Source organism: Caloenas nicobarica, chromosome 1 (genome assembly GCF_036013445.1).
Source record: "Caloenas nicobarica isolate bCalNic1 chromosome 1, bCalNic1.hap1, whole genome shotgun sequence".
NCBI classification, from domain to species: Eukaryota; Metazoa; Chordata; class Aves; order Columbiformes; family Columbidae; genus Caloenas; species Caloenas nicobarica.
This window is the reverse complement of record NC_088245.1, coordinates 151633384-151660522: the sequence shown is the minus strand read 5'-3', so window position 1 is coordinate 151660522 and position 27139 is coordinate 151633384. Positions and strand designations below refer to the sequence as shown.

The 27139-nt window shown below is 42.2% G+C and overlaps 1 protein-coding gene across 2 annotated transcripts in view; it reads right to left on the bottom strand.

Annotated features, from left to right (window-relative positions):
- Positions 1 to 7493: 7493 nt before the first annotated feature.
- Positions 7494 to 27139, bottom strand: part of RASA3 (RAS p21 protein activator 3) — a 134131-nt gene continuing 114485 nt past the window's right edge. The window contains exons 13-25 of one of the 2 annotated variants that reach the window (XM_065651437.1): positions 26289 to 26363; positions 25645 to 25768; positions 24385 to 24491; positions 23671 to 23748; positions 22681 to 22758; positions 22065 to 22138; positions 21030 to 21077; positions 18229 to 18335; positions 17203 to 17285; positions 13501 to 13712; positions 12632 to 12735; positions 9925 to 10108; positions 7494 to 9327 (exon numbers count right to left, since the gene is read on the bottom strand). In XM_065651437.1, coding sequence (XP_065507509.1) covers positions 9252 to 9327; positions 9925 to 10108; positions 12632 to 12735; positions 13501 to 13712; positions 17203 to 17285; positions 18229 to 18335; positions 21030 to 21077; positions 22065 to 22138; positions 22681 to 22758; positions 23671 to 23748; positions 24385 to 24491; positions 25645 to 25768; positions 26289 to 26363 — 1350 coding nt within the window. In that variant the 3' untranslated portion in view covers positions 7494 to 9251. The remainder of the gene's footprint in view (positions 9328 to 9924; positions 10109 to 12631; positions 12736 to 13500; positions 13713 to 17202; positions 17286 to 18228; positions 18336 to 21029; positions 21078 to 22064; positions 22139 to 22680; positions 22759 to 23670; positions 23749 to 24384; positions 24492 to 25644; positions 25769 to 26288; positions 26364 to 27139) is intronic. The other variant, XM_065651442.1, reaches the window with a different exon arrangement.

The window sequence follows — 27139 nt, the reverse complement described above, 5'->3', positions numbered from 1 at the left end:
TGTTAGGGAGGGGACACTTGGTCCTGGCAGCCTTCATGGTGCATCATGCACTACCAGAGCAGCCCCAGCTTTGTACCTGACCACGCGTGGTCCTGTTCCGCTGCAGCAAGTGGAAGCCACAGCCAAGTGGAAGAACAAAAAAGCCAGCTCACGCCTGTGGAGCACATTCTGGTGAGATCAGTGGAAACCCACAGTGGGCTTGCATCCCACCTGGGTCAATCATGTGGCACTAGGTGAGTGAGTAACACACGGAGCCAGTGCTGGTGCTCAAGGGAAAGTGCTCCTGAGCTCGTCCTCGTTGGGATCGTTGCAAAGCAGCCCAAGTCCGATCAGCGCTGTGGGGTTGTGGGATGGATCCTGCATGCGAGCACCCCCACCTAGTGGCCTGAACCCCCCCTGTGGCACCCAAGGCAGGGGGGAAGAACCCTGGGAGGGGAACCAGGGCTTGCAAGAGAATCACTGCTGCAAAATGAGGGTGAGTAAAGAAACACACATCGCAGAAGCTGGGCTCCTCTCCTGTCAGCCTGGGTGGGCTTTGCCCCACCAGCTGTAGGTGTCTGACCATAAGCTCACAGCCTGGAAGCGATCATGACGTGTTCATTGTTGTCAACAGAATTCGAAAATGTTAGGGTCTGATTAATTTAATCTTACGGCAAACATCTAAAATTCGCTCTAGAGGGGCCGTTCTCTTTCCCCTGACTATTAAAGGAGGTTGAGTGACTGAAATGTCAGCATCTACATGGCGGACATCTACATTTGGAGAGACAGATCCCATCTTCTGTGTCTTATGGCTGCTAAAGAATTAATTTGGACTACGGATCTTGCTTCCTGTGGATGCCAACAAGATGTCGGAAATTGGTTAAGTAACACCCAAACAGTGCTGTCAGAGTTTTATGTGACCGTATTCAGTGGAACATAATTTCCCATCCTCTGCAAAAGAATATCCACTTTTGATTCACGCAGTTTCAAAGCCCCTGATCTCAGTTTTTGAACACTCAGCCCTTGCTACATACAAATACTCAGATGAGTGAGATTTTACAGACAAGGGTGCTGGCATAGCTGCCTATGGAATGGAAATACTTCTCTTTGCACCCCACCAGCTCCAAGCAGCACTGCACTTATTGTGTTTGTAAGGGAAGAAAAAATAAAAATACTCCGTGAAGAGTTCACCAGCTTCCTTCCTCTTCCACTGAAATGTTGTGTCACCACCTGAGTGGCCTCCTTGACCGAATGAAGACAGTGGTGTTGCCTCACAGACAGCAGCACTATCGGGAGGAATCGAAAGGATCTGTCTGACCTGTTTGAGAGGGAGGTGGGATGGGGTGGATCACGGAGATCCCTTCCATAGCAAGTCTTCTGGTGATTCTCCAATTAATGATGGCAATAAGGACGAGGGCAGTGGTGAACAAGAGGTCTGAGACACAGGAAGGGGCAGCAGGCTGGGCCTGGCACTTGGGACAAGAGGAAGGTGCTGGGAAGCAGGGGCGCTGGGAGCAATGGGCACAGGCACCAGGTGGGGAGAAGAGATGGGGACAGTTTTTGAAGGACAGGGCCAACCTGTTACATTTAAAGGGAAGCTGAACTGGCAGAAGAAGTTGTGCCAGGCAGAGCAACCTCACCTGCAGAGCCTGGAAGAACCCCGAGCAGCCCCATCCCACAGCACTCATCAGTGGGGAGCCAGGGGAGATGTCCCCTGCTCTCCTCCTCGCTGGCCCCAGGTGGGCAGACAGCCACTGCAGCGGCAGGTGGTCCATGCACACACAGCTGTGTGGTGGCTCATAGGGTTTTCACGCGGGTGTTGCTCTGAGGAGCACAGCAGAAACTATCAGGTCACTCTTGTAGCAGGAAACAGGCAGAGAAAATGAAGTTACTGAGCCGTCTGATTAAGGGAGCATTGTTCCACTTTGGCTTTGGGAGCCTAGTGGGCAAAACCAGCCCTGATTCATCTGCTTCAGCCTGCCCATGGCCTCCTGACTCTTGCTTTACCTTGCCTGTGCCAGGTCCAACCCTAAAAACAGAGCAGGCTCTGAAACACTTGGCACCTTCTAGCCCAGGAAGATGGGTGCTGCTTTCCTCCAGCCCCCAAGAGGATTTCCAGGCCTTCCTCCTCTAATGTGACTGGTTGATACTTACCTACCGGCCCAGGCCTGCCAGTCTCTTCATCTCCTCTCTCCTGCACTTGCAACTTCTAAATAAAGTGAAAGCGTCGGCTGGAGGAGGTTTAGGTTGGACATTAGGAAAAGGTTCTTCCCCCAGAGGGTGGTGGACACTGGAACAGGCTCCCCAGGGAGGTGTCACGGCCCCAAGCCTGACAGTGTTCAAGCAGAGACTGGACAAGGCCTCAGACACACGGTGTGACCTGTGGGGTTGTCCTGTGCAGGGACAGGAGTTGGACTCTGATCCTTGTGGGTCCCTTCCAACTCAGGACATTCTATGGTTCTATGATCTCCTTCCAACACACCAAAATAACTTGTTCAGCAGCTGCCGTCTGCTGAAAGTCAGTGCCAAATCCCCTCAGAGGACTCTCCAAACTGCTTTATATGAGGGCTTTTTGCTTACTGTTCCCCCTTCCTGGCACCTTTGATAGAAACCACGCCAAGGGGACTTCTCTGGAGTGAAAAAGGATGACATTTTTCAGAGAAACGTGGTTGAGGTGTGGCTCTCAAGCGGGAAACCTGCCTTTGAGCCTGTGGTGGTCTTCACCAGGGCATTTCAAGGCAGCAAAGAGCTGGTGGGGAGGGAACCAGAGCGACCGTCACGGGTCCAGCTCCTTGGTAAACCCTGAGGAAACAAGGAAATGCGCCAGCAGGAAGAGTCGGATCTCAGAGCTGAATTTCTCTTTGGTTTTGCCTGGTTCTCATGCTAGATCAGCAGGACCCTTGGGTAGCCATCAGGCTGCACATGTAGGAAAGGAAAAAGATGACAACAGGGACAGGGTCACCTACTGCCTTGCATATTGTTGGTGACAAACAGTGCATTTTTGGGGGAGGGGACATACCCACAGGCAATACTGGCTTCAGGAGAAGGTCGTGTCGCAGGTGGCACAGCACATGGGTGATTTTAATAGGGAGCGTGAGGTGGGATTGGTGCTGGAAGCAAATGAGTTCTGCGCATAGCTGGGAGATGCATTTGCCCTGTTGTCAAAGCCACCTGGGGTGGTTTGTCCCCACTCCGCCTCATCAGGTGTGCTGATGCAAGTGTTTGTGACGCTGCTGTAAACATGGCCAGGTAGATGATCTAGGTTTTTCCAAAATCCCCCCCTCTTTTGAACAACTCCCAGTTACTTCACCGACTCAGTTGCATCAGTGCTATTATTGGGATGCCGAGCCACAGCCAAAGCGGGGGAGCAGGAATCTCTTTAGGAGCCTTTACCACAAGAGAAAACATACCATGGGGTTGTCCTCACAACATCGTGGCTCAGCGGGAGGCAAAGCATTTGCATCTCCAGACATCGCAGATGAGCCTGTCTATTTTTATAGTTGCTTTTCTCAGCTATGAGCCCGTCCAGTCATTCCCATCATGGGCACAGGATGTCACGGCTGCCAGGGGACGGCTTCTGGAGAGGATGAGAAGTAGGAATCATAGCTGAGCTGTAACACAGAAAAACTTGCAAAATACAAGGTGTTTCAGGGTGGCCTTTTTTGGGCACAGTTTCTGTTTTCATGGAGTATTTAATTTTTCTTCCCCTATAGTTCATAAAATTTACTTCTTTGTTCCCGTCAGCAGATATCTCTACACAAATGTGATGACTACAGTTTTAGTTTCCATCCCCAGGGAAATACACAGCTACACTTATCCAAAGTGCCTTTCTTAATCAAATAAATTTATTTATTCACACCTCTGGTACCTGATGGCAACCCTACGTACCATTGACACCTCTATCAATAATTTTTTTGTGTGTAAGAGTCCATATCCAGGCAATACCTTTGTTGTGGCATCAAGTGAATAATAAAAAACATATTTCCTTTTGACAGCCTTAGGGAAGAACAGTGCAACTGCAACAGAAGTTAAAGATGTTAAGGGAATTTAGTAAAATTAGTCAGACATGATACAGGCCCCATGCTTGTGGAGAGAATTGGCCCTCAACATTAACCAGAACTGTGTACATTTGGGGTATGTTTTTGGTAAGATTCAGCACAGCAACATTTTCAAACTAGTAAAAAGCTGATTCCCTTTTTATCATTTAACATTCTTTACATTTAGCCCAGTCTGCTGGTGAGCCTTTTGCTTAATCAACATATAACATATTTGCTTTGCAGGCAAACCTGCTAACACCAAGCAACTTTATGGTTAAAAGTAATACTTCCCTGCAAACATGATAAATCCAGCAATTTGAACGCTTCAGGTAAATCAGAGTGACTCAGATGGTGTGGCAGATGAAAACCGGGAATTGAAATGGAAAGGCATGTGTGATTTGTTCCAAAGATAAGAGGGCTGGTTTCTAGATTCCAGATGAATCTCCTAGGACCCTATTTTATCTTAGGTTATTCTAGGAACCCATAACAATTGTTTGCTCCGTGGTGGCTTCTTTCAGTCTTTTCTCACACAGCCCAGAATCAGAATCTTACACAGGAATACAGCACTACTGTCTTAAAGCCTCGTCTTTTATCCGGTGCCCACTTGAGCTTTGGAATAATTCATCTACTGTTTAATGACACGAGCTCAGAGCCAGAAAGAAATGACTTCTCCAGTCAGCCTGACAGCCTTTGTCTGCAGCTGTAATGAATACCGAAGGTGGCTTGTGGGAAGACGCTGTTCAACTTTATCTCCAAGCGCGGCACAGAATCAGTCCCAGCCTCTGGCTGCACGCTGCCCTATGCCACAGTGCTCCTGCAGCACCCCTTTCCTGGAGCTAACCGTGGGGACGGGCAGGGTTCACACGTTCTCCTGCTGCCCAGGCCAGCCTCTCCCTTTATAAGCATGCTTACGGGATTACAAGTTGAAATACCTCCTTGAAACTGCGTGGAGTATTGCAGAGGAGAGATGGAGACGGGAATCACATCAAGTGCCTCGGAGAGCTGCGTGGCACGGCCAGCTGCCTTAGCCTCAAATCAGCTTCTCCTGGAGACAGAAGTACTCACGGATTTCTCACAGCTTCTCAGACAGCAGTCACTGGCTGCCACAAGCCTGGCGAGGGTGTGCTGGGCCCTGGGTGCCCTTTGCAATTAACTGCATGCCATGCCCACAGCACAGCGTGCTTTTCTTTTTTTCCATTTGGTTATTTTTACATGGCAACATATCCAGACAAGGACCATGTTCCTCAACTCTCTCATCCATACACAGGCCTCATTAAAATCTTACTGGGTGAAGAACCAAGAGCCATGGCTGCCAACAGAGCTTTAAGACATCATTGGTATATGCAAGGCTTGTCACTCCTGCTGCCCAACAGACTGCATCCCAGCACAGCTTCAGACACAACAGCCACAGCACGAAAAGGCCCCTATAGCAATTTCTCATCACTGCAGCAACTGCTCTCCACCTCCACTGCATCCACCTAGGAAACACACACACAAATGGGACAAGATTTTACCTGTCGACTAAACCCCCATCCATTGCCTTAGGAAACTCTAACAGGAAACTTGACTTTGGGTGTGCGGTTTCACAGCCAGTTCCCCGAGTCTGAAGGCAGTCACGGCCCCAAGCCTGACAGTGTTCAAGCAGCGACTGGACAAGGCCCTCAGATGCATGGTGTGAACTGCGGGGTTGTCCTGTGCAGGGACAGGAGTTGGACTCGATGATCCTTGTGGGTCCCTTCCAACTCAGGACATTCTATGATTCTGACATTTGCTGGCCAGAGACACTTCCTTTCAACTGGGATGGACACAGACCATGGCCACTGGGGACCTGTTGCTCCCATTCAGTGAGGGAGGAAACAGGCACGAGGATCTTCTTTAGTACCTGGAGCCTCAGGAGAGAACAGCCTGGCTTCTAAATTTTTTTCTGTCAAAAACCATTTTAGTGCCTTTCAGGCTAGGATAGGAGACAGGAAGAGAACTGACCGGACGTGCTTACTTATGGCTATGCTTTTATTTTATTTTCTTCATTCCAGATATAAGGGATGCTGTCCCAAGTTTCCCTATCAAGTCACCTCTCAAAGGCAGGATGTGCTGAACGTTTCTGAACATCAGCAACATACACTGCAGACAGACAGAAGACAGAGGCTAAGCAAGTATTGAAAGCCCAGTTTTAACACATCCCCCTCACCAACCCTGCTAATTAAGTTATGGCATAAGAAAAGCAGCTTCCAAGATTTCCTGTTGACTTGTGCCGAGACACGTTAGCAGGAAAATTGTTGTATATGCTGCATGAGACTGCGTGAAAATGAGAGCCCTGGGAATGGTGTTAATTTTGCATTTAGCTCTGCTCATTTCTTACAAATCCTGTGTCAGTTTATTACCTCATCTTATTTAAAACCTTGTTTTTAAAACAAGGCCTACAATTCCCCAGCAAAAACACACTTGCGTAACTGTGGTCAAGTTCACCTTCACACAAGTGACGTATTACATCTTCCACTACCAGTCAGGTTTGCTTTCCTGGCTGTGGTCTACCTGTCAAACCATTATTGTCACTCAGCTAGAGGGTGCCCACAGAAGCTCTTCTCCAGAAATTTCTCAGAAATGTAAACGTGGGTTCTGGTGACAGATATGCTTGATACAGCAGTGGGAGTTACCTTGAACACGAGCTGGACTGACACACACCGAATGAGCCGGTCAACAGCTTTCCAACCTGGAGGGGCTGTTTCCTCACCCTCCTGCAAACACTCCCCACAGAACCTGGGAGTGGAGCTTGTCACACATCTCAGAGCCAAGGCTGAATCCACATCAAGTATCCAGAGAGGACTGGCAAGGTGCAGAAGTCCAACTTGCACAAACCTCAGCATGCCCAAGGTTTTGCCAGAGAAAGGCAAAGGGGTTCAGAGGGGTGGTAGTTCCATAGGTCCATGAGCCAATATGCAAGTGGGGTGCTGTGCTCTCAACTCTTTTCTCCTGTCTTCTCAACCAGTCTCACCCCTCCCTCACAGCAGCAACAGCTGTGTAGTAACACAAGGAACCAGTTTGAGATGCTGCTCTAGCTGAGGGACAACTGCTTGCTTTGCTAGAGTAATTTGTGGCTGGCTCAGGTGCCCAATCTGGTTCCCTGCAGAGTCCTACGGGTGCAATGCTGACCCAAGAAAAAGGATAGAACAAGGGGTGTCAAACTCGTTTTCACTGGGGGCCACATCAGCCTCACCATTGCCTTCAAAGGGCTGAATGTAATTTTAGGACTGTATAAATGTAACTACTCCTACTCATCAAAATGAGTTTGACACCTCTGGGATAGAAGGAGCGAGGACAGGACTCAGCAGCCCCAACAGAGATTGGTTTACACTCACAAGGATCTCCATCCATGGTCCAACTCTGAACAGGATGCTGCACCAACAGGCATCCCGCTGGCCACTGTGAATCTAAACAGACAGCAAATGTGCACACAGTTTTCAGAAATAAAACGTTTCTTTTAATTGGCAAGTAGAACACACATTACAGGTCATTAGTATTTTATAAACAATATTAAGTTACAAATACGTGTTAAAAATTGCAGTTCATGGCAGCTAAAAGCTTGGAGTCCAAAATGCATCTCTGCAATGCTTCATTACTTCCCTTTCCCCAGTCTGCTAGGTGAAGACAAATAAAAGATCATTTATTATCTACAAGGAGGTGGTCTACTATATACTCAAACAAAAAAACCTCATTCCTAAGAGCATCACTAACAAACAGAGGCATTCAAAGTACTTCAGCCATCTCAAATCATGTCAGATGCGATGAGGACACAGGTACAAGTTACTCCGTAATACTTAAAGCAAAGATACAGGTATCTTCACATTAAACTTATAGTCCAATACTTTCTGTTCCAATTCAGCTTAAACCCAACACTAGCTTCTACCCCACAGAAGCTTAAAGTCCCATATGCAGGCTTCTGTGCCATCAAAGCTAGATGTTTGTAAATCAGACCCTTACACAGAGGAAAGTTACGGTGTACAACTAAACAGCATACATAAATATATACCTTATATTTAGCAGATCTTTATTCTCCTCCTTAATGACTTTTGTTGGTATTAGTGAGATACACAGCTCATTCCGTTTTCACTACACTCAGAATATTAACAAATTACCATTACGCGTGTTAATATACTAAATATCATTTGGCAAGTCTCTTTAAAAGAGTATTTTAAAACATTTTTGGAAAAGTAGAAATCTATTTTCCAGAAAAAACATGTGGTACTAGGATAGCGTGGACTCCAGTGCTTAAACATCCTTTCAAAGCAAACCCATCTTGATGGCTTTTGTGCCTGGGAGTCTCTGTGTCTCAGCTGCCAGACTCGTCTTCTATTCATCCTTCTCGCTGTGGCGGTCAACGGTCCTCAAAATCAGCTCACTTTGCCTTTCAGTTGGCAGACTTTCAGAGATTACCATTCACTCGACTGCACAAAACAGACACGTAGCTTTGACATAAGTTCATTTCTTTCTTACTCATATTTATGAGAGTCAGTTTTATTATACCGCTGAGATTGCATCTTCCGAAGCAAGGCTGCTGAATGCATCTGGAGAAATGACCTTGTATCTCAAAAATATCAAGAGTACCATTCAAGATCTGAATTTCTATTAAAAACTGTGCACATTTAGCAAAAATTATGCTGCTGTAAAAAGAAAAGGCCTGCTCCTTGGCCTGCTCAGAATACAAGCTACAATGCAAGAGACTACACCAGAGGTTTTTTTCTCTGCTTCTTTTCTATAAGCAGGCATTCAAAGTGTTACTAAGCTTTTCCTACGAGAGCACGCAGGGGTGTGGCATAATATACACTAATCAGGAACAAAAAACAGTAACAAACGACCATTCTAGAAAATGCTGCATATTAGCAGCACGCTTGGTTTCTGAAACATAAGGAATTGTATGGAAGTTGTCAAGACGAAGTCCACACACCTTGATCATTGAACTGATCACTAGATTCCAAGAAACCAAAGCAAATTTAAAAATACACATGACAACAACTGCCTAGAAGGCAGAGTTTTATCATCTGTCAATAACCAGATGAATAAAGTGCATAGCAACTCTTATAACAGTTTCTTGAAAAGAGAATAGGTTTTAGCAAGTCTCAAAGTTTGTAAGCTTGACACTTCTCCATACATTTTGCTACATGTGTGGCTTCCCTTTTGTTTTGCTATTTAGCTTCATGGATCGACCCTTCAGCACTGACTTCTGATTTCCTTTGCACTTCATATGGAATGTGCCGAGATCTCTGACTGCTGCCTGATGTATGTCTGGAAGCTCTTGTCACCAATGGGATGTTCTCTAAAAGAAAAGAAGGAAAAAAAAAAAAGTACTATACATAGAATTTTCTTTCAGGACATCAAAATGTCAGAACGGAAAGTGAACAGACAAAACCTTGTCCCCTAAGTTTGAAAATCAAAGTTGTAATTGTACTGATAATACTGCATCCTACTTGAACTGCAAGAGCTGACTGATTGATCCTCTTATTGTCAGCCATGCACAGAATGCTCCTTTACTTCTGTGTACACAAAATATAGCCATGTGGCTGTATCAGCCACTCTTCCCCTTTTTAACCCAACACTCTAAAATAAGCTGGAAAGTACATGTATCTGCCGGTATTTACTGCTCATTCCACGAGCACAGGTTCAAAATTTTTAAAAAATGACAACAAAACACCCCCCCCTTACTTTTATGAATGAAACTGCATTAAAAAATAAACATTTTAAAATTCCTTACAGTCCTTTAAAATATTGTGATATCAATCCTAAATCACAATCCTACTTTGTATGTATTTGCAGGATCTTTCTGGAACATGAATATGGTGAAGGCCAGAACACAAGCAAAGGAAATATAATTTCCCAGGACTGTTCCTCTGATTGGACAGCCCATTATACTTACTGGCTTCCATATTTTGTCTTCTTAAATTTATCCCTCTTATATTGAGCATGCTCCTGCTCTAAAGTTCCAACACCTTCAATAATCAGCTTTAGTGTTTTATATGTCTCCTTAGGGTCATCAATGATGAATGTAGAATATTCTTCCTCTTCAGGTCCATCATACACAGATTTGCTGCCACAGGCCTCTGAGGGGAAAAAATAAAGTATGGGAATAGGTATCAGATAGGCAGGGGAAAAAAAAGCAAGATAAGCAGACTAAAAATAATCAGTCTGGGGTTTATACAGTTCCTTAGTTTGCTTCCGTATGACTACCACAGAATTGTGGCTGACATAACAGCAAGAGCAGAAGGAGCAGTTCTCTGTCCTTTTGCTGGGCTGTTGGCAGGCACAGAGCCTGGCCCATGCCTGTTCCCTCCCCCTCGTCTCATAAGGAAAGGGCAGCAAGCCTGGGAGCTGCTCATGGCTTGGTACAAAGCTGTCCTTTGCCGCACAGGCAACGCTTCCACCTCAGTTACCACTAGCAGCACCCCACACACACCATTTGGGAACTCTGACGCAGACGTAACTCTGCCACTGTGCTGCAGCGTTGGCCTGCGCAAATCACAGAATGGTTGGGGTTGGAAGGGACCTCTGGAGATCATCTAGTCCAACCCACCTGCTAAAGCAGGTTCACCCAGAGCAGGTTGCACAGGATCATGTCCAGGTGGGTTTTGAATATCTCCAGAGAAGGAGACACCACAGCCTCTCTGGGCAGCCTGTTCCAGTGCTCAGAGTAAAGAAGTTTCTCCTCATATTCAGATGGAACCTCCTGTGCTTCAGTCTGTGCCCATTGCCCCTCACCCTATTGTTGGGCACCACTGAAAAGAGTCTGGTCCCATCCTCTTGACATCCACCCTTAAGATATTTATAAGCATTGATAAGATCCCCTCTGAGCCTTCTGTTCTCCCGGCTGAACAGACCCAGGTCTCTCAGTCTCTCCTCATAAGAAAGGTGCTCTAGGCCCCTAATCATCTCCATAGCCCACCACTGGGCTCCCTCCAGGAATTCCTTGTCCTTGAACTGGGGAGCCCAGAACTGGACACAGCTCTCCAGATGCGGCCCCACCAGGGCAGAGTAGAAGGGGAGAACCTCCCTCGACCTGCTGGTCACACTCTTCCTAATGTATCCCAGGATACCATTGGCCTTCTTGGCCGCAAGGGCACATTGTTGACTCATGGTCAACCTGCTGTTGACCAGAACTCCCAAGTGCTTCTCTGCAGTGCTGCTTTCCAGAAGGTCCGCCCCTAACCTGTACTGGTGCCTGGGGTTATTCCTCCCCAGGTGCAGGACTCTACTCTTGCCCTTGTTACTTGCCAGAAGGATAAGTTCCATCCCTAAACAGCAGCTAAACAGCAAGTACAGCACTGCAAAACAGACTGACTTCAAAACAATTACAGGTTGAAGTAGTCACGTAAGATGTTTTACCACATTACCCCTAAAAGGTTCATACAATAAGCACGAACAGAATATGCCATGACTGGCGCCTGGCTGCCTGCTTAAGGACATATCCTATGAAGGGGCAAGTCTTATCTTACCAGGAAGCCTTCCTGGCTAAGAGATCAGGACACTGGTTACACATGAACATTTGCAACACATTCGTCATGTGATCTACTCCTGCATTGCAAACCAGTGTATTAGAAGGGGTGAGAGAATATTTCACTTTTTCTCTATTTTTGCCCAGTTTTCTAACTTTAACAGAGTCTCAGCTTTTTTGCTACCTTCCCCTTGCTGCACTGTCTGCACCAGACCTGCGTCCTTTTCCCCAACACTGAAACTCGACGCTGGCTCTGGCAGTGAGGAGTGGTAACAGGGGAACGCCGGGCATCGGTTCAGACAGCTCGGAAGTGGCGGGCATCTTAAGTTTGCAACTGCACGGCGGCCAGGAGTGGATTAAAGTGCTTTCCAATCTGTGTGTTTGACACCACTGGCTTATCTCATATTATAAAATAACGTCCTATTTAAAGACCAGTGTCACAGTGGAGGCTTCCCTGCCACTCCCTGGGCTAAATTGGGATTTCAAGTCTGGCACCGTGTACACCGGATACTTTTCTTGGCGTGCCTACTAGTGCTAACTTCCTCTGCTGCCTTTTCTTTATTTTATCCTTCATGTCACATCTCTATTCCGCTCAGCTCCTGACCGTTTCCTAGCCCAAACTTCACTGTTCAACATGTCACAGACATCCACAGGTCACCTTTTGCTGATAATTGAGCCCTCCTGAGGAAACCATTTGTATCCAGCCTGTTCTTGGGATTTGAATCAGGGAATGCACACATGACTCCTGGTAACACAAAACCATGTTCCACTGAAACCTCAGCTTTGCTGGTGCTTCTTTGCAGGACCAGCAAACTTCTGGTTCAGTGTACGCTCTGATTTGTCAATTCAGAGCATTCAAGCAATGCTCTGTGCCTATGCTATTTTAGGATGCTCTGCTTAAGACCGTATTTCGAACAACTGTTTATTATGCAAAGAACTTTATACAGACTATGAAACTGCACCAAAACCAATTCACACAACTGCCTCAAGAAAGCAGAAGGGGAAACCAGTTTAATAATGGCCACTGTGTTCTAGAATGTGATTCGCAAGGCTGGTCTAACTAGAACATCCCATTTTTCCCAGGTATTGGTGCTTTGATAAGTGTATTAGAGATGCAATGATCTTTCATCCTCACCTTGCATTTTCTCCAATTTTGGCATATACAAGTTGAAAAGAGAGTAGATGCGCTCAGTTTCTCTATCTCCATCTATATCCAGTTGTATATTTGCTGGCAGGCCTCTGTAAGGCATCAGGAAGAGAGGCAGAAGTTACATGCTAAACAGTGTATTATGGCACAAAATGCACTTAACAAGGATGAAAGTAACAGTGAGTACTCATGAAAGCCAACAGATTGCGTGTAACAGAGCTCAAAACTTCAATTTTTCCCAAAAGAAAAGGCAGACAAGTTCAAACTTCTTTATGCCTAGATTTATCCAGCATGTTTTCACTCTGACTTGAAAGAGAGGACTGTCTGTATTGGTATCCAGACATTTTGGTGAATTAGTCTGCTACAACCAGATGGAGGAGCCAAAGCACTGAACTTCCAACCGTCTAGCTCTTATATCCTGAGACTAACTACCACTACAGACTTGTTGCTTTCCTCATTTGAGATGATAATAGTTTCCTATGAACCAGACAGTACCTCTTCACTTAACACAGAGCATGAGTGGTCCCCTTAGAAAAAGATTGTTAGAATTAAATCTAGAAGTTGATGGTTGTCTGTTTCAGGAATTTACAAAAAGGACACTGAAGGGATTTCTGACATTTTTACTAATGACAGATAGCCAGGACCAACGTATCTTATCCCACAGTCAACTCCTATCAGTGTCTTGAACCCTAAATATTTCAACATTTTGACCAAGATCTGCAGATACTGAAAGTATCAGAAAAACAATAAAGATGGCCTTTGAAAACACCACAATGCCTGCACACCTGCAAGTCACGCTGGGGAGACGGACAAACCCCTGGCAATACCAAGAACAAGGGCACGTTATTAATCCTTACCCTGTGCAGGGTGTGCAGCCAGGAGTATTATCTGCAGTAGCTTTACAGCAAAGCCAGTGGCCATTAAGATAGGCAGAGGGATGGTAGACTGTGAGGCGCTTCTTGTTGCATTGGCTAACTTTGGTGAGGATATCAATCCAGTCCTTGGCCTCCACACAATTATTTGCTTGGATATACAGGACTCTTCTTTCAGGCTGGATCACCTGGAACATCTGCAAATAAAGAAATAAACCACAGAATAAACCACCAGAATGAGTTGGTGAACCCAAGCCTAAGCTCAGACTGATGATTTTTTTTTAAGGAAAAAACACAGCATACTAAAAGAATGCACCAATAAATACATACCGTTAAAAAACTAAGCAGCAAATGTGCCCTTAAAACAACACGACCTTTCACCTGGTACAAGGAGTAAGATACTGTTCCTGTAGGAGATGATTTACAAACAGCTAGTATCAACTTGCTGGTTGGGCCTCAAGAAGATTTGTTGTCAGGCTCAAGGATGCAATTTTAGTAATGCTGCAGCTCCAAGTTTTGGAAGGCTGACAGAGGAACCCAATGCAGGGCTGAAAAGCAATGTTAGTCAGCAGGGGGCAGAAAAGAGAAAAACGAGAATTTGGATCAGGCCTTAGCGACAGCCTCGCTTTAGTACTGCTGTATCTCTAGTCTTTTACCACCTATTTTGGCATGGTTCTTTCCTTTTAATAACTCCACGCTTCTGCACCCAGCTATAGTTGCTACTAGGGAATTGCAGCAATACAGCTTGCCTTTAATCGCCATAAGGCGGTTCAAATAATTACACATTAATTCTACGTTATGGCTTGGCCACTGAATATCTAAACTAGAGCTCTCCTGCCTGCTCGGAACAGCTTGCAACCTAAAATGGCACGATCACATTTATTTTCTCCTCTCGACGAAGCAAGTTTCTGACGCGCAGCCTTACTGCTTGATTATACTGATCATGCACTGAAGATAACTAAGCTCAAGTTAGTGATCTTAACTGCAAATTTCGGAAAGGCAAATGTCAACCATCTTCATTTCTTCTGGCTTCTGCAAATACTTAATTTTAATGGGTTTTCCTCTCTCAGGTATTCCTAAATTATCTTTGCCCATCTACTTCTTCATTTGACTCTTCAAATCATTAGACATTACACTGCCTACATCATGTGGAATATTATTTTCCATATAGCTGGTTTCTCTGTGCTACTTTAAAACGAAAAATAAGGAGGCACAGGAAAAAAAAAAAATACCCCACCAAAACCGAAATTCATTTTTGTCTATTACAAAGACCTGAAACACTGGCCTGAATTTTGCACCTAGCTGGTCAGGAGAATGTTGCAGACTGGCACCAGGCACGATGTCTTCTTCCCTTGTGACACTTTCAGGTGCACATAACTTTGAAGTAGCTTGCAAATATACTTGCTAATTTGTGAACAAACAGGTTTTTTTAATTACAGTCTCTCTTCTAACAGGAAAGGGAAAGGTCCAACAATCTTTTCTGTGGATTTAGTATCATTATAGATGTCAGACAGTAATTAGAAAGGTGTAATACACAAGAGCAGTGCAGGTGCTGCTAGTGCGACCAGTCCATCACTGCCAAAATACACACCAAAGAGAGTCTTTTTAATAAAGCTTTTCAGGACATAACTGGCAATTTGAGTTCGGGGAGCAGTGAAGGAAGGAATGGGGAAGACAGGGGTGTGCAGCTCAACCCTCTGTTTACACAGAACGACAGGGAAAAGAATTTTAATGTGCTGCTGGGGTAAATGGAGCCTTCTGCATTACAACAAAGGAACAGATTTAAGGAGTACGGCTTTGTGTAAGGGGATACCAACCTAAGTGAACTAACATATGGCAACTGTTCCTGAGAAGACCACAGCTAAGCCAAGAATTTCAAGTGGTTGCAGGACCTTTATGCTACCAAACCCAACAGTTGCTTCTCAGACAACAGAGAAGATCTGAACAGCACTTAAAGCCACCCCCAGACTTCCCAAACTTTGTTTAACAAAGACAAAGGCTACTGGCCTTACCGCCACACTGGCAGATTTATCAGGAGTGAGGAAGACACACTAGGTGCAATTCCAAGCACAGATACAGAAAGAATATTTATAGAAAATGTGGATCTTTAATGACACATAGCACCCAGGATGGAATATCCATCACAAATGCATCTGCTGTGGTGTTTTGAGAATTCTCTTCTTGCTGCAGTATTCTATTTATATATGGCAAGATAAATGGGAATATATTAGCATGAGAAGGTGATAATGGTTTTTTCTACTGCTTATGGAAGGATTCTGAACCTTACTTTCCAGAACGGGTGTAGTCACCTTCATTTCCTAGGTAATACTGAATTTAAGCAACCAAAATAGCCCACAGCTTCTGATGTTAACAATGAAGGGATATTTTTCCTATAATAAATCTTTACAATACAGGGATATTTTGGATGCATTCTAGCCCAGTAGACTCAGCATAAGTTAAAGACTGCTCTCACTTAAGAGTTGATCAGAATTACAGCTCAGCTCCTCTCCACACGCAGTAAGTTTTCTCTCAACTGTGTGGCTACTTTTAGTTCAATCGAGTTATTTTGCAGCGTACAGTTGGCAACAGTTCACCGCATGTTACAGCTGCCTTCTGATAGCTTGAGAATTATTTTGCAGTTTGGTTGCTTTCACCTATGTAATTAATATGAGTGATAAGCAGCAGAGCCAGCTACAGTACAATGAAGATGTGCTATAGAAGCAAGTGAACTGAAACTTATTCCATCTTCTAACAGAGAGAGATATGCTACCAAAATAATACCTGAAAGAGGGAAAATACTGAGGAGTCGAGCACTGTATTTCACTTTAACAAACTGCTGTCGGAAGAACCTAATGTTTAGGGCAGGTTTGAGCACTGCCCTGCACGGTGTCCACAAGCAGTGTAGATGGCAGGAGAGACTTAAAGACAGAAAAGCTAGAAGTCACAACCATTTATGTGTATAAAGAAGACTGCAGTAGATGCATGTTTAGAACTGGAAAACACTGAGCTGGTATTTTTGTTTATTTTTAAATAAAACTTTTTAAGGACTATACACAGCTTTACAGGGAAAAGAGCATGAAAAAGGCTCCCAATATCACCTAAACTGATCGTGTCTACTAAGAACTGTTCTTACACAACGGATGGCATGTCTCGTGTACAGAAGTTGGCAGTAGCGTTCCATGCGTGAGAAATACAGCTGTACTTTATTCCCTAAGGTGGCAATTAAAATGCTAAACCACACTGGCAAGAGCACAGATGTTGTTTCGGCACATGACCTAGCCCAAATATATAGATGCACTTTCATTAACTGATAAAGGAACCCTGAAAGAAGATGTGATCCTTCACAATTATCAGCAGACAGTTCCTCCCAGACAGAGAGGTCTGGCAGAAAGGGCAGGGACTCGATTCTCTTACCTGTGTCCGACAGCACGGAGCCCAGACAGCTGATCAGCAGCGGTCAGTACTGAGTGTGCTGCAGATCACGAAACCCAAGGACTGCTGACTGGGCTGTTAAGAATCTGAATGGGCTGTACTTTTGGAAACTCCTGCTACTATATACAGAACAAGCAGCTGTGGTTGTACATCTTTCAATAGAAACCCAATCCGGGCTACAAAAGGGAAAAAGGCGATTGGACTGGTGGATCCAGACCAGCCTAACAAGTAAATTAATGAAGATGGCTTACTTACATTTTTCATTTTAAAGGATTCCTCCTCCAGTCTTTCCACTGCCAGAATGTTTTCAATTGGAATGCTGCACAGGGGGTGATCACCTGCAGAATACACACACACAGATACTGAGCAACCTATTCACAACTCAGCTTCACCCTCTCCCCTTATTCTAAGGGCTGATTCAGTTCCTTTGAAGATCATTTTGACTGCACAAGAAAAAAAATATCTTTCACTCAGCAGGGATTTCCTAGCATGGTTCTTAAGTATTATCTTAAGTTGATTTCTGTTTTCAGCTGCACTACCTTATGCTAGTAAATCCCTTAGACACTGACTACTGCAGCAGGACTCAGACTATTTCCTGAGAAGGTGACAATGAAAGAAATCATTCCTGACAGCTCAACTGAACTAGTTGATGGTGGTGACGTAAGATCTCAAAGTTGAGTGTGAAATGATGACTGGCGTGATCTGAACATGTTTCCTTATCTTTCTTACTCCCGCTCTATTTGTATGACGGAAGGAAGTGGCATTTGTTGTGTACCGCTAAACAGACTGGAACAATTTGCGAAAAGCAAAATCTTTGATGTTAGGCAATATTAAGCAGACACATTTTTGCAAGTTCAAAGCTTGCAGCCAAATCCCTGGCTACTGCAGGCAGTTGTGCCAGCACTACAGAGTTTATGAGAACAAGCTAAGATGCGCCTAAAAATGTTCAATACAAACCCAAATCCCAGTGTAAGGTATTTATATCCCAAGATTTATTTCCTTGGACAATCTACTACATAACTGTGAAACCTCCAGATGATGTTGGTAACTGATAATAGACAAATATTACCAAATATTCTGCTAATTTACAGGGTACTGTGGTACTCAAGAAACTTCTTTAATAGTCAGTACAGACATACTAAAGAAGGGCAAGAACATAAGGGCTGACAGACTTGCCTGCACCATGTCTTCTGCAGTTACAAATCTAGATCTCACTCTTCTGTTTTTACACAATCCTTATGCTTTAATGTATCAAAAAAAGACTGGACCAATTTTTGTTACCTTTGCTTTTCTGATAGGTAAACTCATGGTTTGTCAGGCGAAACCATCTCTTCTTGAAGTTTTTCATACCAAATCGTTTTCTTCCTTGTGCTCTCTTGATCATGAACCTGGTAAACAGGACAGCAGTTGTTACAATACATCGGATTTTACATATACATGCATACATATAAAATATGTATTTATGTATATAGATGTATACATATATACATATATATACACACATACATGATGGCACTTGCAAAGCTTTAGGAGGGGACACAGTGCTTTCTTATTATTGAGGCCTTGTCTTGACAAGGAAAGTCACATTTGGATAGGTTTAGTGCATTTGTTAGTTAAGTCTGTCCTTTTTCTAGATCTAGATAAGGGGCAAGACATGTCACTTGACTTGTAGTCTACATAGGGGCTCTAGTCAGTCAGTTGAACTGCAGCTTGTGCCCTTTCCTTAGTTACAAATCCAGCCAAATGGTTTCCTACTACAGCAGAAAAAGGGCAGAACATGGTTAGTACTGCTCTGCTGAGCTTGATCTGTTAACTCTACGAGCTTTTTAATTTTCTCTTTTTTTAAGCTGTGAGAAAGCTCAAAAGGCTTAGAGTATGTTTAATAATTAAAAGGTAGGTGTAAGGCCTCCAGAGCACAGGGGCTGTACCTTTGCATGCTTTAGTCACTCTCAAGCTCTAGAAACAAAAATCAGGATGTTCCACAGCTCCATTTGAGATTGCACACTGATGCTGCAGTTGGAAATCCGTTTTCAATAACATACAAAGCAATCTGACAGCTGAAAGCTACAATCCCCCAACACCACCTTTTTTTGGCAGAGGAGGGCGTTCATTTAGTGAGTTGTCAGTTTTTATTAATTTCAGACTTGAATTAGCTTACAAGAAAGTGTGATGCATCCACTACCTTCCTAACCACTAAATCAATCCAAAAGCTTCAAGGTGACTTTGGAAAGCCTAGTGATTTCATACTGGTGGGAAAAAAAAAATGTGTGCACATATGCAGTAGAGAGTTGATAACAGCTACTCTACACATTACATTAACTATTGTGCCAAATACAGAATTGTATAAAGGACCCAGTAAAAACTACTTAGTACAGAGCAGTTTTTATCAAGTAGGAAGGCACCATACAGCACAAAGAGCACACAGAGAGAACAGCTAATGGTCTGGTTGAAGATTTTCAACAGCACAGCTAAAATGCTTAGAACAGCTAATACTGTTTCTTGCTTCTGGTATCTTCAGTCAGAAACAACTACACTGCATCCGACGGAGCCACAGGTCTGTTTAAAGCTCAAACAGAAAAGCTCCTTCAGACTTTTAACTGTTTTGTAACCAGCTGGGCTGATGCCTGCTGCCCGTTCCAAGTTGTGTGGGCAAAAGCTGACCAGGACTGCACATGGCAAGCAGCTGTAGACACACACCTCCCTCATTCTTAAAATGGTCAGACAGTTACCGTTTCGATCCTTATTCCTGGATTACCTGAGAAATATTTAATAAAACCATATGATTCAGGTCATCCCCAGGCCCACTGGTGGTAGTCTTCATATATCAAGGTTAAGGCAAATTTCAAGGGAAGAGCAGATGTCCTTGGGTTGGACAATATGCTCTTCGAGATAGTTGCTCTTCCTTCTCATGCCAACACTTAAAAGGTGACATAAAACTGCAAAATCTTACAGACCTGCCCTCTTTGAAAAATGCAAACTCCATACTGCAGAACTAAGAGCACATTTCTAATTAAATTCTTCATAGCTGGCATAGCCAAGGGAGGAATGTGCTTTTATTTCCCACAGATAGGTGACAAGCATTTAAAGCTGCAGAAGTTATCAGGTCAATTTAAAGGATTTATTTGTTTCTAACATTTGCAGTCAGAGCAACAGTCAGAAGCACAAAGGTAAAAAGAGACCAAGATGAAACCTATTTCAGTGCTGGGTGGCTAGAGATACTGTTTCTTCTCATGTTTATGGTAGACCTGAGTTTGGATCTACCTTAGCCTTGCTTGGAAGCATTGGCAGGCCCCTTTCACCTACAAGAATGGCAGGACTAGTTCTCCTCTTAATTCTCTTGCTTTTGGAAAGAACCAGGCTTACAGCTGTCAAGCAGCAATGGCATGATCCATGCCAGCAAACCCAAGTGCCAGCGACTAATCTTTGGTACTGTATGTTCATTCAGAAGTACATTTGCTATAGCTTTCCATCTAGATACTCTCAATAGAAGCAAAGATAGATTAAAAAACCAAAAGCAAACAAAAACATTGCAAAGGCAAACAGAAACCCCCTTAACAAGCCAATGAATACGGAGAAAAATCAAATCAAAGGCTGGGAAATTTCCCACCCACTCTTCATGATACAATATGGCAATAATACAAAATGTCAGGAAAAACAGACTGCTGAAGGCCATTCCTTTACCTTGAGAACAATTTACGTGAATGCTGCTTAAGAAGTGCCTAGAAAATGTATGGCCACTTCTTAATCACTTCCAGTGACTTCACTGGGATCTATACACTCAATATTAAGCAAATCTCAGTGCTTCTTGGAGCCTCTACCTACAGATAAAAGTGCTTTACTCTCTACTTACAGCAGGTTTTTGTTTTACGGAAGGGGAAAAAAAAGAAAAAAAAAAAAAGAGTTGGTCAACATCAAGAAGTAGATAATGAAATGTTCTCTGCTGGGTTTACACGGGCATTTCAGGATTGTTAAACAGAGTACTGCTTCCCCGAAGTTAAGTCAGACAAATCTATTGCTGCGAAGGATGGACATGCTGTCAGCCGGCAGCTACAGCAAAGCACCAACTGCCCCTACCATCTTACCTGCACGAACTATTACCATCAACTTTCTTTACTGTTAGTTTAAGAGTCCTTACAACAGCAGCCACAGGCCGAGCAAGAAGAGACAGAAAAAAATCAGATAGGAGCAAAAGAAAGACAGAGGCAGAAAACATAATGTTTTAGAGTTAGAGGGAAAATGTTACAAACTATACATTTATTTTCAAAACCAAAAGAATGGTAAATGTACAGTATTAAAATAGACAAACTTGCTTCTAGGGACAGATGCTCATCAGAGAAGCGAAGTGAACTGCAGAGGTTAACTGGAAGGGGTAGTCATGTTTTCACCCGAAAATCTAATTTTTGCATGACTTAGAGCTAGCATGAAAGCTTGCTTTCAAGCAGCACTTCAGCTTACTGAGCTCTGACAGGAAGAATTTGGATTTTTTACTTTCTTCCTCCCAGCTTAAGCTGTTTCCACAGTGCACTTAGATGATCTTAACAACTCAGGTTTGTAACACAAAAAATGTCAGCTATTAGCATATAAAACTAATTCAGCATATGGAACATGCTTCCAAAAAAAGGAAAGGTGCTAAAACCAGAAACTGTTCCAAATGCATCACAAATTTTCCTCAAAATGGCCATGATAAGGATTAGCATATGGATTTTACAGGGCAGCAAAAGCAAATTCCATTTGCAGGCTTTGCCCTCACTAAGATACCCTATCTGCCTTCACAGTGAGATTTTACAGCTTTTGTTCAGTGGAGTTCAGGAAAAAAAAATCAACTTGATTTTAACAAAATTCAGATTTATTTTGCCTTAGCTGTGCTTAATTAAGTTCTACAGGCTTCTCTTTCCTTCACTTATTTCAAAATACACTTAAATCAATGTGTTTAAACCAAATGAAAAGATGTTAAAATCAGCTATAGCAGCCACAAAGAGTAGAAATAGCAACACAAGAATCTTTCCACATTCTTCTCTGAACACATGGATGGAATAGGGGTGGCGGAAAAAAAAGATAGCTGCCTTAGAATGGTAGCAAGCACACAAGTAGAGGATTTCTGGCACACGCGTGCTTACCCTTCTTTAAGCAGTATAGGTTGCTCTATGCTCTTATGATCTCTCCTTCCTGAAGATGAAATTAAATCTAGAAACTAAAAGGTGAACAAAAAAAAAAAGAGATAAAAATGAAAGTACCACACTACCTAATTTAAAATCTTTAACATTTGTAAAACACAGAGCTCCAAGAAAATATTGTAAAAGTAGTTAAACAGAAGGTAATGGCACAAGCTTGAGGAATTTGGGAGGTTTCCTGGGTTGTAAACTAAAAATAGTACAAATGCTCTTAAGCAGAAAAACTGCAGATGACCAACACTTTTTGTGCTGCTTCTTTGTTATATGTTTCTTTCACTTCCTTTTGGACTAGGCCATTTTCATCACAGATCTGCAGCATTCTATGAAGCATGCACATCTCACGCTCTATGCAGCAGCTTGTTAATCCAACCTAATTATTAAGCAGAAGATTCAAAGAGATTCTGCTATTGACATGCACATAATTTGATGTGAATTTCTCGAACATTACAGTTATCAAGATTCTTTTTTTTCCAGCGCACTCTTCTTGGTTTACAAATAGCAAGTACTATAGTATTCTGAACAACATAGCAAGATTTTCAGAATATTCACATGCATTACTTACGTTTTTTACTGCATCTGCATATTTCTGCTCATTAAAATAGTCATAAAAAGTAGCCATGTAGGATTCCTTGAAATTGGCCTGAAATACAAAGCCAAAAATATGCGTATCGTAATACAGTTTATACAGAAAATATTGTTAATAGCAGCAGACTAAGAGGCGAGCCACCTCAGATAAAAGGGTTTTTTTCTGGCCAGAGGTAAAATAAACAAGTGGTATTTTTATGTTGTGCACCACACATTCAGTAGTACCAAATCTGTATTTCAAAAAGGTAGCAGAATGCATTTCAAATGTTCAGTTACTACAGTTAATAATGCATTCTTCAAAAGCTTCAAACTTCTGGTCGGGCTTTTAATCTGGGTCCTAAAAGATGCTGACAAAAAACATGAGAGAAGGAATTTTGTTGTCTTGAAGGATTTGAAATTGAGGTACAGACTCATCTACAGTTGCCTTGGCAAATCCTAACCAGTGACCTCAAATTATCACCAGATGTAGCAGTGTGCTGCCTTAGGTACACAAGTTTTATTTCAATCAAACAGCCACAGCATGGGCATTTAGATCTAATCTCACCACTGACTGGCAGAAAACTGAACTGGCCTGAAAATTGGGTGATTTTTCTCAGTTGAGCTTTAAAGTGCCGAATGATCTGTAAAGCCCAGTACAACTGCTGTCATGTACCGGAGGCAAGTAGAGAACTTCATGGGTTTTCTGATCACTCTGTCTTCCAGAAGGAAGGAATGAAAAGCCCTGGAACAGACTTCTAGGTTGGTCACACAATTTTGCTTTACTGAAATCTAGTTCAGATTAAGACAGATTTAGTTTTACCGTGAGCATGAGAGGCTTATAATCAAAGCAAACATAACCAGTTTTGCATAAGCCTAGTGCAACTCAAGCATTTTAAAGGCTTAATTACAATGAGTGATAAAAGATTATTAAAAAAAAAGTAAAATCACTTTCCTAAATTAAGCCTTTAAATGAAAAGGGCATACTTACAGATTTAGATTTTGATAGGCTGCCTAGCGTTTGAATGGTTTTAGAGATAAGTGTCAAAGTTCGAGAAGTCTGAGGATCCTAGGAAAGAAAACAATGTTGTATGGACTAGATATTTAAAATATGGAATACAGGAAGATAAATTACATTTCTTCTTTCTTATTTCACTTGCAGAAAAGTAGTATAAAATTAGAAAAGATCTGATAAAGCACTACAGAAAAAAAAGTTGCTTTTTTAAAGGCTTTTGATATCATGTTTCATAGCTACCCTATTGCTCTTCAGAGAAGCAAAGGCAATCACTTGCAAAATAAAACCAGAGACTCCTATCTTGAAGACTGTCCAGGTCCTCCTCACTCCCAATACGAACAACTACTCAGTCTTGGATAAGTTGCTTACATCCAAAACATTTCCAACATCACTGACAATTAATACAGTATTAATGTAATGTGGCAAAAATGAAGCAGCGACCATTTTCTCCACAGCAGCTTAGACCATCTACTTTGTCCTTAAATTTCACTGTTCCTCCCATACCTCCCAACTTCGTCACATACAGACATTCAACACATGCTTCATAATACAGACAGACACAGCAGATCTTTGATCTAACAAAGGTACTTCTCCTAAAGGCTGTTAAAAGAACTGAGGAAAGAATCTCGATAGACAGACTATGGTGACAGAACCATATACATAGCTAGAAAAAATTGATACAGTACTTACCGGATGGTGCGGTGTAAGCTGAAAGAGGTTTGGAGAAAGAATGGCTGGAGCAAAGAATCTCAGGAAAATAAAGCTGCTGACAGCTGTATACCTCACATCTAGGTCACCTATTAAAAAAAGACCCTCTACTCAGCATTTCAATAATCCTTCCTTAAAAACCTTCTGAAATTATCAGAATGCCTTCAGAAAGCAACTTCAGAAAGAAGCTCAAACGTGCAGGAAATGTATATATTTTCAAGTTACAGGATTAACTGATGATGAAGGGTTTGGAGCCAGAGATCAGCCAGCATAAACCAAGGAAATGTCTATGACAGTCTTTTAAAAAGGAGTGAGTTCACGACACAGGCTACAAGGAAAACAACATTCACTTTTCGATTGCACAGGGAACTTCATAAAAACATCTGGTATTCCATCTACACAACTAAAATATGATTAATAACTTGGATAGTTTATGAAATTTTCAGCCCAGAGGCCAACTCTCAGTTATCTTATTATAGCCCTGAGCACAAGTAATATATCTCTTCAGTTAGTAATTATGTAAAATAAAATTTCTCTATATTTACATAAAATACAGAGCATGACAGCACAATTAATGGCTTTCTGCTTGAGCCTCTCTCTTGTGAAGTGACTGTTCAAAAACTGAACTTTTATTACTTTCTCTAAAACTTCCTTATTGTAATCTGCCTCCCTTCATGGAGACACATAGGTTGGTTGTTTTGCTCTATTCCAGTTTTATATTGCTGGCCTGTTCTCTCAGAGACAAAAACAACTAGGAAGGGAACGGAAAAAATTCCCTCTTGACAGCCAGAAAACCTTTGCAGTACACGAGCCTCCTAGGGCAATGAGCTTGCAAAGACTCAAATCATTTTATAGATTGGCCTTTATTAGAGATTGACGTATGAGCAGAAAACAATTCAGCTGCATGGAGTCTGCAGAATGAGCCATTACAAAAACCTGAACATTTGAAAAGTGAGCATACTTTGCAAGTATTGAAACCATAAACAAATACCATCCTAATGCTCTTTTAAAATGCTGGTTTCCTTTGAAAGATGTTTAAGGAAAACTCATACAATCATTAAAAGCCATGTTCTTTGTGGAATGAATAATCAAGGAAAAAACAGCATTAATACACATTCCATGTGATATTTTGGATAAGTTGCTGTTCAATTACTAAATCCACCATGGATCATGCAGACCACTAGACTATAACTACATTTAAAAGCTATCAGTGATGTAAAATAATACAACGTAGAAACTTACCCTGAAAACGTTTGGCAGCCGATTCTCTCAGTGAAAAGAAAATATCGCACATCACTGTAGGGCAGCTTACACCAGATTTTGTAATTACAGTAAAAATGCGATCAACATATTGCCTCAGATTTTCCTGAAAAATGCAATGATTATGACAAAATTGGTATCATTTTCTCTTGTGGAAAGCGGTATTATTCCTGGTTTTATTCATAATGGCATCATTAAAGATTCTCACTTTCAACATTATTTACTTGCAAAACAACCTCATGCTCAATGATACTCTCTTTGTTAAAAGCACATATTCAAGTACAAGAGTAAAAATATTATTCCTATCAAAACCAAACATCAAGTGATATGGCCATATGGCATATCGTTCCTTTCCATACCACCATTTTCTATGTCATCAGTAGAGCCACAGGATAAGTCATCCTTGTCCTCAAGGGTTGGGGGAGAAGTGATTACATTCTGCTATAAATATAATATCTGTAGAATGTTAAAGTCATTGTAAAATAACTATAACAGTTTTTGGTGTTAAGAAAGCTTTCAGTGTATTCTAATGAATGACAACATTATTTGCAACATCAAACATCTGAGGATCTCAGCTAAACTTAGTAGTGTAAATAGATAATACATCTTCAAAATCTAATGCATACCCTGTTATTTTCCAGGTTTTCACCATCTTTTAATTTCACAGGATCAATTTCACAAGGTTTATGGACCTGGCAGATCTAGAAGAGGATACAGTGAACGATTGACATATTAGTTTACCTTCAAGTAGAAAAAGTTTTGTAAATGCATAATCTGCTAGTTTTGGGGGGTAAAAAGCAAAAGCCAACTTTATAGATTGTATTTTTTTTATTTGGACAAATCATCGAAGGTACATTACATGTGATCTTTTTTTTTTTTCCCAAAACGTAGCATTGATTTGTTCTATCCTTTCCTTTAGCTGAAATGAAGAATTGTTCATTAGACTCTCTTCAGCAAGGCTGTTCAAGGAAAGCCTTATTTTGCTAAAATAGTCAACTTTGAAAAGTTATCCATAGTCTTTAAAAAGTTGACATTTTTGGGTGAACCATTAAAACAACAGCTGAAGAAATTGTCAAAGCATTTAAAGGAAGTCTGTGGTCTGAAAGTATCGCCCAATTACTGCACTAAAATACCCGCACCCACCATTCTGGACTGGATAGATAATTAACCATTGTTACAATGCATGCACCAAATACAAAGTTATCTAAGAATAATTTTATTCCTTTATATCCACTGGATGAAATGTATTAGTTATAGCTTCCCAGCAGCTTTCTGCTGTATATACTCTTTATTCATCTAAGTTATTACTTTATTAATTTCTCAGAAATAATAAATGTTAGATTTTATAAAGCAGAGTAATCTAGTTAAACAAATGGAAACTTTATATTCCTTTAATACAATCCAATTGTTTCTGCACTGGGTGACTCAGCTGTGGCTAAACTAACACAAAGGATTTTAACACAGAAACAGGCTCTTC